The sequence below is a fragment of the Pagrus major genome, chromosome 5, assembly GCF_040436345.1.
Source record: "Pagrus major chromosome 5, Pma_NU_1.0".
Taxonomy (NCBI): Eukaryota; Metazoa; Chordata; class Actinopteri; order Spariformes; family Sparidae; genus Pagrus; species Pagrus major.
The window spans coordinates 5,813,272-5,828,326 of NC_133219.1; the positions used below are offsets into that span (position 1 = coordinate 5,813,272).

The following is a 15,055-nucleotide window of genomic DNA, read 5'->3' on the forward strand; positions in this document are numbered from 1 at the left end:
ACAAGTCATAATTTATGTTAACACAACAAGGAAAAACCCAAAAATAAAATTACATAAATAAGTAAAAATACTTTCATACTGGCGAGCTGACCTGCCCTTTTTTATTCACAATTTCCTCTCCATCAGCACAAATTTTATCACTCTGCTGGTAATTGCTTGTGCTTTTCTCATGTTTGGTTTGTAAAACACTCGGCCAGCAGTGGAGCTGGTGCGGCGGAGTGTCAGTCATAGTTGACCTGGTGGTTGTGCCGCCCGATTTGGCTGTCGCAGCAGTGTGTCTCTGGGCTCGTAGGCAGATCCCGCTCCATTATCAAGGGATATGACAAGCTGTTTATGAACCGGAGCATATTCTTAAAGGCTTTCCATTGGTTTGTATGTAATGCATACATGTGAAACTACTGTACATTTTATCAAACTATTTTCTTTTTGCCATCGATGACTTGTATCGTGGATACATACTGCTATCTTTTTATCGCCCAGGCCTAGTAGAGAGGGTGCAACAGCAAGACCTCGACAGCCTCTGTATCTGTTGTTAGCATTTGTTTACCTGTGAAATGATGCCCTCCTTGCCGGGGGGTCTGAGCTCCTCTCTGGGAATGAGGTGGATAGAGCGCCCAGCCTCCTTCACAGTGGGCACCATAACCTCTCTGCCCTTCATTGGGTCAGAGAGCGAACCAGGTCCACGCAGTGGGGAGCCCTCTCTCTTCATCTGTTTAGACTCCCTCCTCAGGTAGCCATCCTGAGGGTCCAGATGACGAGGTATACCTGAAATCCAAGAAAAGGTCAATATTGTTTTTCTTCAAACAAGACTGGACAGCATATTTCAACTGCCCCAAAAGACTAGGGGCAGACAGATTATCGGCCTGGCCGATTATCTGGGCCAGTATTTTGCATTTTTTGGTATTTTTTGTGTCTAATTGTGGATAAAATAAATTGATTTAAAACTGCACTTACAGTACACGTCACAAGTGATCAACACTGAATAATCTGAATCTGCAAAGTAACTAGTAACTAAAGTTATCAAATAAATGTGGAGGAGTAGAAAGTAGCAGAAAATATAAACTTCTAAATTGTACTTAAGCACACTACTCTGAAATTGTAGTGATGCATCTAGATAAAGAAAATAAAATCCCATGCTCGTGTCATCCTACCTTGTGAGATGGAACCACGGATGTGTTGAGCATCCTTGTAGGGCATGTGGTGTGGACTCTCCCTGTCATGAGGCATGGCTCGACCAATCAGACCTAAGGCAGAGGAAGAGGGGAAGTCAGAGTGAGATGTGAGACTGTGGTAAATGATTTAATCAATAATGAGAGTTGAATGTGATTAAACAGGTGTCAAGTTAAACAGAATCATATCCAGCAGTCCTTTGTGAGAGTGACAGGGGGTTAAGTGTAGTCGTCTCCCACCTTCAGCAGACAGTGAATCTCTCATAGGCAGTCCTCTGGAGATGCCTCCCTCCATGACATCATAAGGACGCTTCAGACCTAGAACCTCCCCAGGCTGCCCGGAGCCTCTGCCTTCATCTTTAGGAGTCTGAGAAGCCGAACCTACAAATGACAGATAATGCATCACAGATGTTGCAATGATTAGGTAAATCCGTATCTCTTAGTTTCAGGATTAGTTTCTTCCTGAAACTAAGAGTTTCTTGTATTCATTTGCATGAATGACTCAAGGTGGAATATAGCGCTTGCAAGTTTAACTCAGAATAAACCATTTCATTTGTTGGGCTTGTGCCAAATCTTACTCAGAATGAGAGTAATTACTGGCATAAATTAGACTGCTTCTGTACTCACGGTCATATGAGAGGATATGCGCGCTGATGCCCTCATAGACCACATGACCTTTGGACAGTGCCTCGTCCCGCTCCCTCTCAGCTCGGCTGGCACTGTCCTCTGTGATCAGACGGGTTATGGTTCCCTTATACAGCACATCAGCCGGTGTCCCCTGTGTTGAAGAGAGGAGGCATGAGGAGAGATGCACGATCGATCGACCGCTTTTCAGCATGATCAGCCATGACCAGTGTCTGGGCAAACATGTCAGATATATCCGATTCTGTGACAGTCACATTTACAAGCATGTTCCCTCCCACAGAATATTGCAAATCCCGCAGTATCTGACTTTACTGGAGGGGTCAGGAATTGAAACCACAAACCCTCTGACTGATGAACCGTAGCTTGACCTGTTGAGCCACAATGGCATCGTACACTTTGGGAACGTGAAGAGCACATTTATTTCTTCAGCTTGTGCACCTTGCTCCCCAAGTCCCAGTTTGGGGTAGTCAGAGCAGTAATGCTCTTAAGAACTTGTGCATGTGCATTACAGCAGCACACAAAAAGGACATTTTGTGAAAATAATTAAAAAATCTTTAGTTGCAGCCCCACAGTTACAGTAAAAGTATTGATAGTGACTGGGAATAGTCTTTGTTTTCTACTTTCAGGATTGTTGCATTGGAAGTAACTAGAGGCAGCAGCGACCTGCTACAATGCACATTGTAGACTGTGTTACATTCAGGATGCGTTTTTTGTCTCTTGAATAATTTGTGTTTGCTACAATGGTGAAAGATTGCAGGGGTCCAAATAAATAAACAACAAACACAGCTGTGAAATACACAGTAGAAGCGGAGGTGCACCAACGGTACACAACAGACAGCTTTGGTAAAGACTTTAGTCACATCACTCACAGCCAGAGCGTGAGCAATAATTATCACAGTGTGTGATTGGGGGTGGACGGTAGAGCAGAAGACAACAGCGCCTAAGATCATGCTTTTGTCTGATGACTGCAGCTTTTCCAAGAAGACCTTGCTAAAGTTTGGCGGGTGGGACTAATTAAATTTATATCATGGTACTTTTGTCCTTTTTTTTCAATTGCTTCAAATGGCAATTAATGGAGGTATAGGTCTCTACATTGGTTTTGGGAGGAGTAGCCTGTCAGATAATGAAGGTTTACTTAGAAAATGTAATATGATTCATTCTCAGAGTTAGATAAGGGGTAGGATCAGGCATCTCTACATCAGATTTTTCCACCTTTTTTTAGGGGGGGGGGTTTAAGGCTTTATTGATAGGACAGCTTTTCATGGCTTTATTGATAGGACAGCTTCAAGAGATGACAGGAAATGGGGACAAGAGAGGTGGGATCACAGGCAGCAAAGGGCTGCAGGTCGGACTCAAACCCTGGGCCACTGCAGCGAGGACAAAGCCTCTGCACATGGGATGCACACTCTAACAAATTAGCGACTGGGACACCCCAACAACATTTATTTGTAGAAAACCCAAAATATATTTATGTATTTATTATTTACATTTACATACAGCACCAACAGACACACACAGCCTACTGGTGAGGATGATGGAGCAGAGGGAGTGGTTGTGTAACATTAAAAACAGAGCCAGCTGAGCCTGTGTTGCAGTTTCACCACATCTAATGTACTACTCTGGTTATTTAATCAACCTCAAATGAGGTTCAACATTCACGCAGTTTCTCTTCAATGTCTCTCTATACAAAATAGAGGTCGACCAATATGTTTTTTTTAGGGCCAGACCAATAATCAATCTACCCCTAATACGAAATTATTCAATGTAGATCCAGCGTGCTGCAATATGCTCTAGCCACATTAGCCGTGGGATGTGCTAACGCTAAGTTCAACAGACTAACTTGCAAACCTGCTTTTTACATTACTGGCCCTCATTGAGAAAGCAGTCCGAAGTAAAATGTTTAGTGTGCACATATAAGAGGTTTTGCAGTCGTTGTGGGGACACTTCCATCAAAAATAAAGTAAATCCACTGGGTCTTCAATTCCTTGGATGGTAGGAGTAGATGAAGACATTTGTGTTAGTTCTTGCAGATGACAGCCATAGCCATCTAACTGCATGTTAGCAGTCACAGAAACAGCAAAATCCATGTCATGGCCAAACATGACACCAGTGACTACACTGGAATACCGCCCACTTAGTACATGGGGGTTACACTAACAAGATCAGATAGCAGTGACCGAAGCAGCCCTCATCTACTCATTGAGAAAGTCAAACACTGCTATATATGTGTGCTTGCATAAAGTACATATCGATCAATCCATACAACTGCAATCTTAAAAAACAATGGAGCTTTACCAGTGCTCATTATTCTTATCACTTTGACCTTTTCCTTACTAATCTATCACGGTGGACAACAGCCCCCTCAGCACTTTCTCTTGTATGTCAGCTGGTTGTGATATTACAGTGGGCATATCAATGACCGGGCCAGAGTAAATAGACAAATAAAAGAGCTAACAGACGCGGCACAGTGTGTACCTGTTGCTACGGTGACAGGGACACTTAGAGTTGTGGATATTTTACAGCAGCAGCCGCAGCAATTGGCTTTTGTTATGGCGTCTCATTAGCTCTTTTGTTCTCTCTATGGTTATACGAGCACAAATCAAAGTCTGGCAACATGAAGGCTCAGAGTTTGCCGACAGCGGCTTAAAACAATATGGGCCAAATGACAGCATCAATACAGGCAGAAACAATGTTAACATCAGAAAAGGTGGAGGGAATGAAACATAATGACAGTGAGTCTGTGTACTAGCCATATAAGCTGCTATGATGATTAACCTTTACACAGACTAATGTAATGTCACTTTCAGTTCACTATTTACATACAGTCTGAGAGAAACATGGGGACAAATATCATCGTATTTATGACAAGGCTTTGCTAAACTGGAAGATCAACCTTTCAGAACTGACCTAGTTAAATTAATTTCAGAGGTTGTTCAGAGGTTCTCCAAATAAAAGGGAAGAGAACTGTTTGCCAGTTGTCTGTCGTAATGTACTACTCAGATTTGAACACTGTCAGCAGAATATTCAAACGCACATAGGATTGCCACAACCCGACAGTGTTCATGTCATACTTGAGTAAAAGTAAAGAAATTGTGTTAAAATACGAGTTTGGTAGAAGTGAAAGTCGACCATATAAAAAGTACTAGAGTCAAAGTCTTTAGGCCCTATTTAGACAGTCTACAGCGCATGGTCTTAAGTACATGGCGCTAGTGCATTTAGGGCATGTCCAAGTCCATTTTGCTAGTTAGACGGTGGATAATCTGGGCACAAAGTGAGGCACATGGCACAAAGGGGTTGTATTTAGACTCTGATTTAGTCATGGGTGTGTTTTGGGTGAAATTATATAAATAATAGATTAAACTGAGCCGACTGTCGTCTCCCATTCCCTTAAAGAGATGTGCCAGGACCTGGGACATATTTAGCAGTGGCACTCGTTTTTGCTGAGGGACAGGAATGTGTTCCTTGGCTGCTGGACCCTCTGCACTGCCATTTCACAATCATCTGTCCCATCAACAACTCTGCATATGAAAAAATACCTTGATATATAAATGAGGTGGCACAGCACTGCTTAATGACTTTACCTGCAGCGATCCTCCAGAAACGATATGGGTATCTCTATATTATCATGCGCATTTGCGCACGAGGAACAGCTGATAAACATATTCAAAACTCCCAACTCGCCAACAGGATTGGTTAATATTTCATGTTGATTAATGTTCTGTGTTCAGTGTTTGAGCAACACTGCGATGCACTAGCAACCGAGTTCAAAACATCATTTAGCCTGCTTGACCCAAAGTTAGATCAAACGCGGCTCATAGTCTAGGACCAGGGCCAACGTGTCATGTCATCATTTAAGTTTGCACTGTGGGCCCTCAAAGTATCAGTGTACCAACTAGTCCACCTTTTAAGTTATTTTAAGTTGATGATGTGTCACTGCCAGTAATACCTCAGTAACTTATACAAATCTATTAGTGTACACTAGTCACATCATCAGGTCTGCACTGACCTGCTGCAGCTCTCCCTTAAGGCTGCCATTTGAATCACTTTGCTCATGTCTCAATCTTTTTTCTAAAGCTACATGGATAGACACATGAAATTATTGAGCTGGAATCAGAAGGGTTTAAACCACCCTATTAAAACAAAAAAGGTCTTCTCGCACCTCAAACAACCTAAAACAGAAATAGCCTTCCTGCAAGAAACCCATATTCGCTGTTCAGACAGTGGTCGCCTTCTGTCGGATTGGATGGGGCAGTGGTTTGACTCCTCTTTTCAAGCCAAAGCCAGAGGGGATTCAATCTTTATCAGTCAAAATATTTCTTTTGAACCACATAATGTGATCACTGACAAGTTTGGTCAGTATGTTATTGTCTCTGGAAAATTATATAATACACTGGTAGTATTTATAAACACGTGTGCCCCTAAGATGATGTAGGTTTTTTTGAATGGTTGCTTTCACTGTTCAAAACATATTCTCTCATATTTGGTGGTGATTTCAATTGTTGGCTAGACCTGGTTTTAGACCGATCCTCTACTAACCCCAACTGATAAGTTAATCAGTCTCTTTCATTCAAGCCGTTCTCTCTGACTACGGTTACTGGGTGTGGCACTCTCTACATCCAAACAACAGGGAATATTCATTCTTCTTGAATGTCCATCACACATACACCAGAATTGATTATTTTTTCATAGATAACCAACTTGTCCCGCTGGTTTCGTCATTTCTGACCACGCTTCTGTTGTTTGGAACATGTCCCTCCTTGACTTCCCATGGAGAAGTAGGCACTGGCAGTTTTTTCAACTCTACTATCAGATGATAATTTTGTGGAATTTATGGACAAAGAGATAGCCTTCTTTTTCGATACTAATATATCCCCTGAAACTTCTAGCCTAATTGTATGGGATGCCCTTAAAGCTTACCTTAGGGGGCAGATCATAACATATACCGCTCAAATGAAACCAAAGAGAGAGAGACTGACAAGCAATATGCTTGAAATCAAAACCAAATTTGACCTGCTTACAACTAATTCAATTGAACACTCCCTTTTAAAAAAATAAGGCCATGTTTTACATATATGATAAAATGCTAGCGAACCAACTCAAAGGCTCTTAAGCGAAAAAAAAAAAATCTCTTAGATCCGAATGCCAAATGGCCACATAAATTCAGATCACTCGCAAGACCTTCAGACTTCTGGAAGAGGTTGGAAGAGCCCATATCTCAGGCAGAAATTGCAGTAGCCATTTCCTCAATGCAGTCAGGCAAGTGTCCAGGTCTCGATGGCTTCCCGGCACGGACACTAAGATCTTAGCTAAGGTCCTAGCTCATAGACTAGAGAACATCCTCCCTACAATTATATCGAAAGACCAAACTGGCTTTGTTAAAAGCAGATCATTTATTTGGCCTCTGAAAAAGTCCCTGAATGTGTTTGTACAATTTGTACTAACTCCCAGCAGTCAAGGCCGTTCGACTTACATCGTTGAACCGGCCAGGGGTGCCCTCTGAGTAGCATGCTTTTCGATTTGGCCATTGAACCACTTGCCACAGCCTTTTGTAGTTGTAAGGACAGGTCTGGTATTTGGAGGGGCAACATGGATCATAGGGTCTCACTCTATGCTGACGACCTTTTGCTTTTTGTCTCGAGCCCTGGTACCTCACTGCCCTCCACTCTGTCGCTGCTCAGTCAGTTTGGTCGATTTTCAGAATATAAATGAAATCTTCACAGAAGCGCGCTCTTTCCCATTATAAATGATGCACAAGCATTAGACCTCAAAAACATGCCTTGTAAAATTGAATAAAAAAAAGAAGTTTTCCTATATGGGCATCTAAGTTACGAGGAACTACAAAGATCTATTCAAAGAAAACCAGATTAAATGATTATATATATATATATATATATATATATATATAGAGAGAGAGAGAGAGAGAGAGAGAGAGAGAGAGAGAGTGTGTATACAGTACATCCGTTGGTTTGTTTTATTTTGTTTATGTTAATTGACATTCTGTTTATATGTTGACATTGGTGCCAGCTGCTGTTATTATATAAATCATACTCGTCTCAGATTTCTCTTCAATGACCGAACAGCACTGCACTTTTGTTACACCCTGCAAAACCTTAATAAAAAATAAATAAAAAAATATAAATAAAGGAAAGCAGTCTCTCAAATCATTTAATCAGAGCATATGCAGGGTGTGAACCCGCCTGTGTAAGCGCATCTTATTGTCTGAATAATGCGCTCTTTAAATAGCAGGAAACAGACTGCAACTTTGAGTAGACCAGCTTTTTGTTGGTCTATGGCGCAGTCTCTTTCTGCTGCCTCAAGATAGCAATCGGCTATGCACCTGACCACACCTCACTTTAAGACCAACATGCACAGGTGGGCGCAAGTACATGTGCTATTTACACAATGTGGGCACTGGGCATGAAAATGACTGTCAGTCTGAAGTTAGCAATGACACTTGTGTTGTGCGCCACTTTGCGCCAAGTGTAAGATAGAACCCTTTAAGTATCTCATATTAAATGTACTTTGCATTGCACTATTAATTCATGTAATATACATATATTTACATGTATGTTTATACAGTATACTATGGATCGACAGATTATGGGCCTGGGCAATTAATGGATCTAATACTTATGTTTTCATCTCTCTGTTGATTGGTTGATTTGTCAGCAGGATTACACAAAAACTACTGAATTGATTTCCACTAATATTGGATGGAGGATGGATCTCAGCCCAGAATAGACCCCATTAGCTTTTGGTACAGATCCTGAAATAAAGGGACGGAACCATTCATTTTTTCTCACTTTCTTTAACATTTGAAATAGGGTGGGTTTTTTTTTTCCGTTTTTTTTGTCATCTTCTTTGATTCCTCAGGGAATAATCCATGGATCTTGATGAAAAAGATAAGATACTTATTTATGTATTTACATGGCTGGTATCTATCCAAATAAAATCTGAATATTGTGGACTTAAATATGCTTTGAAAAGAGGGTTGTCTTTTTTAGCCTATATACTGTAACAAATATGGATAGAAACCCACAACTACCACCAATCTGTAGCTGAGATAATGGGGATTTAAAAAGGTACCAACAGTAATAATGCTTGATTGAATTAAAGGGGACTTTTGGGCCTTGGCAGAGGTACAAGCTCTACTGAGTTCTAGTTTAAAAATGTGCTACTCTGATGTAGCATGTAACCTGAAAAGAATAAATGTAATGGAGTAAAGTGCAATATTTGCCTCCAAGATGTAGTGTAGTGGAATTATTAAGTGGCAGAAAATGGAAAACACAAGTTCCTATAGTAATTAAGTAAATGTACTTACATTCCAAGTAATGCACCCACCACAGCAATAAACATACTGCTCATATGAGAGATTATGCTACAGTCATAGTAAAAGCATAACACTGTATCATCATCTATGCATTACACTAGTTTCCACCATCAAACTAGCAGCCTGAGAGTATTTTAGTCTTCGCACTTAAAATAGGAAAAAGATGTCTGAACCAAAAGATATTTTCTAAATATTAAGTTATTTAGCTCTTCAACATATCAAAATTGGATCAACTTTATTAATGTCAATAATGTCATTCACTGTGCACCTTTGTTATGTATGTTTGTTGTTTGATTAGCACCCAGAGTAATTTTCCAGTAAGTTATACACTTGATTGCTAACTCAATTCTTGCAGCAACACCAGGACTCACTGTAGCTTGGTGGGCTAAGCTTACCTGAGTAATGGAGCCTCCACGGTAGGAGATTGAGGAATCTGGATGCATTCTGGTCCCTGGGATTCCCTTAGTGATACTACCCCCTTGAACAGCAGGAATAGAAGCTGTAGAGATAATAAGAAAGAAGTGCAGTTTAGCATTTTGAGAGGAACACAATGTAAACAAACTTCTTTCGTATAAAGTTCTTCAAGTTTGTGAGTACACCCAATACAAATGCTCCAAGTTGTTTCCATCACTGTTTGTTGTCTAAAACGTAATTATATTATTACGGATAATTCTAATTTTCATTCTGAACACTTCATCATGGTGTTTTGTTTAATTCCAGTCTTTAATCTTCTTGAGTTTGCATCTACCAACGTTGGACACATGGAATTGGTTAGTTTTTTTCCCCCATTCCTCACATCCTCTCGAGCTCTGTCAGATTAGATGAGCTTCAGTGAACTCAACTACCCACCGACTTGCAATTGAGATTTAAGTCTAGCCTGGGTCACACAAGACCATTCAGAGGCTTAAAGTCCTAGAGTTACTCTGGTGTGGTCGTCACTGTGTGTTTCAGGTCACTGTCAAGCTGAGGAGGTAAATCTTTCAATCACAACATGTGAAAAAACTTGACTTTGTTATTCACAATTGTATGGCATATTGATTGATGGCAAAAATGAAGTGAGTTAAAAAAATATATCTATGATGCAACACAGCTTGGAAAAAACAGAACATTCTGTATCCACTAGACAGGACAAGGAAAGTGCAGAAGCAAAACACCAACACCAGTTTACTGTGAATGACAATTCAATAAAAAGGAAGAAATAATGAGCCACCCACCACGTCCAGCAGCACTTTCATGAGGCGTTCCCTGAGTTGACATGCTGTCAGCTTGGGAGGACGAGCTGCGAGGGGACAACTGTTCCTGCTTTACCATGGGGAAAGGACCTCCTGTACAGTACAAACAGTTTGGGAAAGGAATGGGATGAACAGAGAGACCGTAATGAGAAAGACGTCATACGATCAGATGTGGTGATGTTGAGGTCCACGAGTCCTTCCAGACAATTTTACTCACCCACTTTCCTCTGATCCATCCAAGACAAGCCCATCTGAGTGGGGGGCATCTTCCCATGGTCAACCCCATGAGCTGGGCTGTGCAACTGCACTGGGGTGCCCTAAATAACAAGTATTTGGTTATAATGGTGATAAACAATACCATTGCTCTTCCATAAATGTCAAATTAAATGGTTTTCCATGTCTTCTTGTCTTTTGTTTTAGTGTGAGTTCTGGAGATGTTATCCATAGAGATGTCTGCCTTCTCTAAAATACAGTGGAACTAGATGGCACTGGGCACTGGATTTCTATCAAACAACACCCGCCAACTGTAACAACACACAGAAGGCAAAGTGCGGATGTGGATTATCTTGAGTAACCGGGACATGCTACCTGGGAAGAGACATTAATGTTGAGTATTTGTGGCACTCTGAGCACCACAAGCCGAGTACCATCGAGTTCCATTATATGGGAGAGAAGGTAGACATCTCAAAATCTCGGCAACTCGCACCAAAACAATCTAGATGGATAAATAGTGCTACATGTACAAGGAAAAAAATGCTTTTTTGTTTTCGGGGTGAAAGGTCCCTTTAATATAGCAAATAGTAAATCTTCGACTATGCTACCAAGATGTCTGTGCAAAAAGCCACAAATATACTTTTTGTTATTTGTGTTGTTTTTACCTGTGTGATGGAGCCTCCAGGCTTAGTTGAGGAAATGAGTGGAGGTGGTTCAGGCATGCTGCTGAGGGGCCTCACTGCTGCTAGCCGACTACTGTCCTGTGGCAGACTCGGGAGTGAGGGGTGGCCTGGTTGCTGGAACGCTGAAAGGCAGGCGAGAGATTCTTGGGATTTAGTTTGACTATTTGACTTTTGGCAAGAGGTTTCTTATGGAATTCTGGCATCAAAAAGAGCAAGTTTAAGACAGAGAAAAGGACTTACAGTTGAAGTGAAGCAGGTGCTGGTCGTGACTGATCTTGGCCATGTCTCGCGGGGACATGGGGTAGGGGGAGAGAACTGGCCGACCCAAGTTGGAGGATCTCAGGTCATCCGGGTCCAGTGCCTGCTTCTTGGCATCACCATGTGGAGAGAATGCCCGGGACTTTTCTGTACAACACAAACAGAGTCAGCACTCAGCCAGACCTCCACTAATCAAAGAAGATGTCCATCAGCTGCTGCTACCATCATCATCATCATCATTATCGTATACACAAAACCCCTCGCGCCACTTCCCAGCCAGGGTGGTATCACCACTGAATTAAGATGCCAACATACACAACAAGCCACTGCTAATATTTATTGTGATGCACACACAGTAAAATCCAGCAGAGGAGGTGATCAGCCTGCATTGTGGTTAAGGTGGAATTAAAAAATTTTATGTTGTGGCGAGGGGTGAACCTACTTAATCCCTGCAGGAGAGTCAGTAACCACTTCTCGTTGCCTTCCAGCTCTGGAGGGACACAAACACACCATTGATCATCGCATCTACAAAGAATTTTATTCACTAACTACACAAACATTTTACTACCATTACCACATGGTGTGACTTTTGCATTCACCAACAGCCAAATGCTAGAAGGCAGCTACACCTGCCTCTGTGTCAGGCACTGTATACAGGGCTTTATAAGTCCTTTTCATATCTAAGAATTCATGAAAAAGTGGTTGCTGTACTTTGGAGTTCACAGCTGCTGTGCCCACTTGGTTATAAAAGACCTGTGTTTGAGTGGACTGTTGCTAAAAGGCTTCCACAAGCTCACAGTAAGTGCACTGAACTAGACTATATTCCCTTCTGGGTCAATAGCAATACCAGATCATTTATCAGTACTCTCTCTCCACGAGTGTCCCAGAAACACTTGAATAGCCTGAGCAGCACTAGAGAACACAGACTCAAGGTTAGAGCATGTAGCAAGGACCAACTAAGTAAAACTGGATCAAATGCTACTAAAACTGCATAATATGAAGCACTTTCATAACCTCCATTTTCAGTGCTAATCACATTATAAAACTGACAACTTTAGCAGTGTACCATGATATACAATACAGTATACCAATACCATGCTGAATACTGGGGATCATACAGAAAGAAAATGATGGCAGGAAAAAAAAAAGGGGGGGGGGGGGATTAATATGAGAAAAATATTGGAAACAGTGAGAGGGGTTCCTATATTTGTAACTTCAGCAGCTAACATCCTATAGTACGGCTGCACGATATGTCATTTCAGCATCAACATTTAGATGTGTGCATGTGCAATAATGACACTGAAAGAAAAGTTATGGCAAATTAACTCAAACATGCCCTGCTACAGCTCTTTTGCTGGTTGATACAAAAGGACCACTCACACACTTCTCATTTTCTATAACTACTCTAGATAGGTCTGTCTGATGTAACATTATTTACTCTGGTTAAAGGGTTCATGGCTATATAGTTTGTTGCTCGTGAGTGACATGCAGGCTGTGCATGCATAGCGAATGTGTTACAGTGGTGTTTTTTGGTCAAAGGAAGAGAGGAACACCAGGTTTCCTCTGCATCAGATTTGACTGTAAAGTCTGCGCCAGCTCGTAGTAAAACATAAGACTCTGACTCTATAAGACTCTTTGTGTCAGGTAGGGGGTCACTGTGTCATAGTATTCACAATAACCCTGACATTAAAAAACCCAGCGAAGATATTCGGCCTTGTGCATCTTTAATATAGTTTAAAGATGGGAGGGACTGTTTATCTTGTTGCCTTTTCACTAGTACAAAGTCTCTCTCTACCTCCCTACACTAGTTTTTTGAGGGTAGTTTATTTTGCCAAAAAAAGACACAAAACACACAGTGAACAATGGTATTTTGTTGGTTTTTTTTAAATTTCAATAGATATTGTGATAATATCATTATTGTGAATTTGTTTGGCCATGATAATCGTGTAGTCAAAATCTGAAACCGTGACAGCCCTAGTCAGGAAGAGGCGTAATCAAGTGGATGCATGATTTTCCCAGTTGAACTTGCAGGAGTCGCCTGTCTTAGCAGAGCCGTTTTGTGGGGACCTGTGGTAAAACCCGGAACAGAACTTTTGAGTAGTCTTTGTCTTTTTGGTTGTGGACTAGATTGGAACTGAACTGTTTTGGGGTTGTCGGGAAAACTCTGGATTGAACTCCAGGAGTCCTTCACATTCACACAAATATTGCTTTGCATGCTTTATGTAATACAGCTACTGAAAATTGAATGAGTTGTGGTCTATTTGTTTTGCAGTTTTTGGAGACGTATATTTTATTGCTTCTTGCCATTTGCTTTATTGTTTGTATGGATAGACTGAGCTATTTTAAATCCATTTTACAATAGTTGTAAATTTTGTACTCCCTGTATGTTTTCATCACAATATATATCACGGACAAGAAAAATATTGTCAGTTTTTTGCCAATATTGTTCAGCCCCATCTATAGTACTCTGAATACTATCTGACTAGTAAAGTATTGATGTGACTGGTGACTTAAAAGATTTAGGATCATATAAACAACAAATGGTTGCTCTGTCATGATGCAGGTGTGCGTACCATCCTTGTCGCTGGTGGAGGGACTGCGTGGGCGAACACGAGGGCTGCTGCTACGAAGAGCCTCCCTGTCTCTCTCTGCCTGCGGGTTGTAAGGCTGCTGCTGTTTGCCTGGCTGGCCTGAAAGCTGCTGCTGTTGCTGTTTGACCTCCTGAGAGGACTCCCCGTGAGCCATGGTGATCTGCTGCTGGTATAGTGCCAGGGCATGGGGGGGTAGCACTGCCTTGCTGCCCCCACTCCGCTGACTGATCTGCATGGAGGCTTCTGACATCTACACACAGGAAGATGAGAGGAAAAGTAAAAGGTTGTAATCACACCACACACGTAACACAAGCCAACTCCTACCTGCCGCTATATGGGACATATGGTTAGCTACATACACTATCTGATAAACATGATAGCTGCTAATCATCTCTTATCTTGGTAAGCTAAAGTTTCCCGAATGCCTTGGATCTAATTTCTCCACCACAAAGCAATCTATCCCATCATCCTCCATCTGGCCAGTTTATCTTATACAAATATGACTTAACAATTTCACCTGCTATACTGTTATCTTTATAAGATAGCATTGATACCACTGTGTACGTGTGTCTGCAAATTAGATTTCTGTTACAGAAAGTAAGGTGGGTCAAAGACTTCTTCAAAACTAGACAACTAAAATGTTCTTCACCTCACTGTAGTGGGAGGTATGAGGAAAAAAATTAAAATACACAAAAAAGAGACACACACAGTTTAACTAATGACTTACAATAGGTGGTATGGCAGCAGCTCTCTGTTTGAGCTGTTTCAGGTCCATGGGCTTCTGCAGCGGGGAGGATATCACCCCATCATGAGTGTAGTTCAGCAAGCTTGGCCGTGGAGACGTCATTCTACACACAGACACAGACACACACACACACACACACACATCAGGCTATCAGTTAGTGCTTTCTCCCATAAGCTTATCCCACTTGAG

General features: G+C 41.5%; 1 protein-coding gene across 4 annotated transcripts in view; it reads right to left on the bottom strand.

Moving 5' to 3' along the window:
* Positions 1-15,055, bottom strand: part of ncor2 (nuclear receptor corepressor 2) — a 124,505-nt gene that overhangs the window by 18,511 nt on the left and 90,939 nt on the right. For 2 of the 4 annotated variants that reach the window (XM_073466002.1, XM_073466000.1), the window contains 12 exons: positions 14,849-14,969; positions 14,104-14,371; positions 11,973-12,020; positions 11,513-11,677; positions 11,255-11,394; positions 10,594-10,693; positions 10,359-10,469; positions 9,540-9,643; positions 1,797-1,947; positions 1,410-1,550; positions 1,152-1,244; positions 548-765 (listed from right to left, as the gene is read on the bottom strand). In XM_073466002.1, coding sequence (XP_073322103.1) covers positions 548-765; positions 1,152-1,244; positions 1,410-1,550; positions 1,797-1,947; positions 9,540-9,643; positions 10,359-10,469; positions 10,594-10,693; positions 11,255-11,394; positions 11,513-11,677; positions 11,973-12,020; positions 14,104-14,371; positions 14,849-14,969 — 1,660 coding nt within the window. The remainder of the gene's footprint in view (positions 1-547; positions 766-1,151; positions 1,245-1,409; positions 1,551-1,796; positions 1,948-9,539; positions 9,644-10,358; positions 10,470-10,593; positions 10,694-11,254; positions 11,395-11,512; positions 11,678-11,972; positions 12,021-14,103; positions 14,372-14,848; positions 14,970-15,055) is intronic. The other 2 variants (XM_073466003.1, XM_073466001.1) reach the window with 1 other exon arrangement.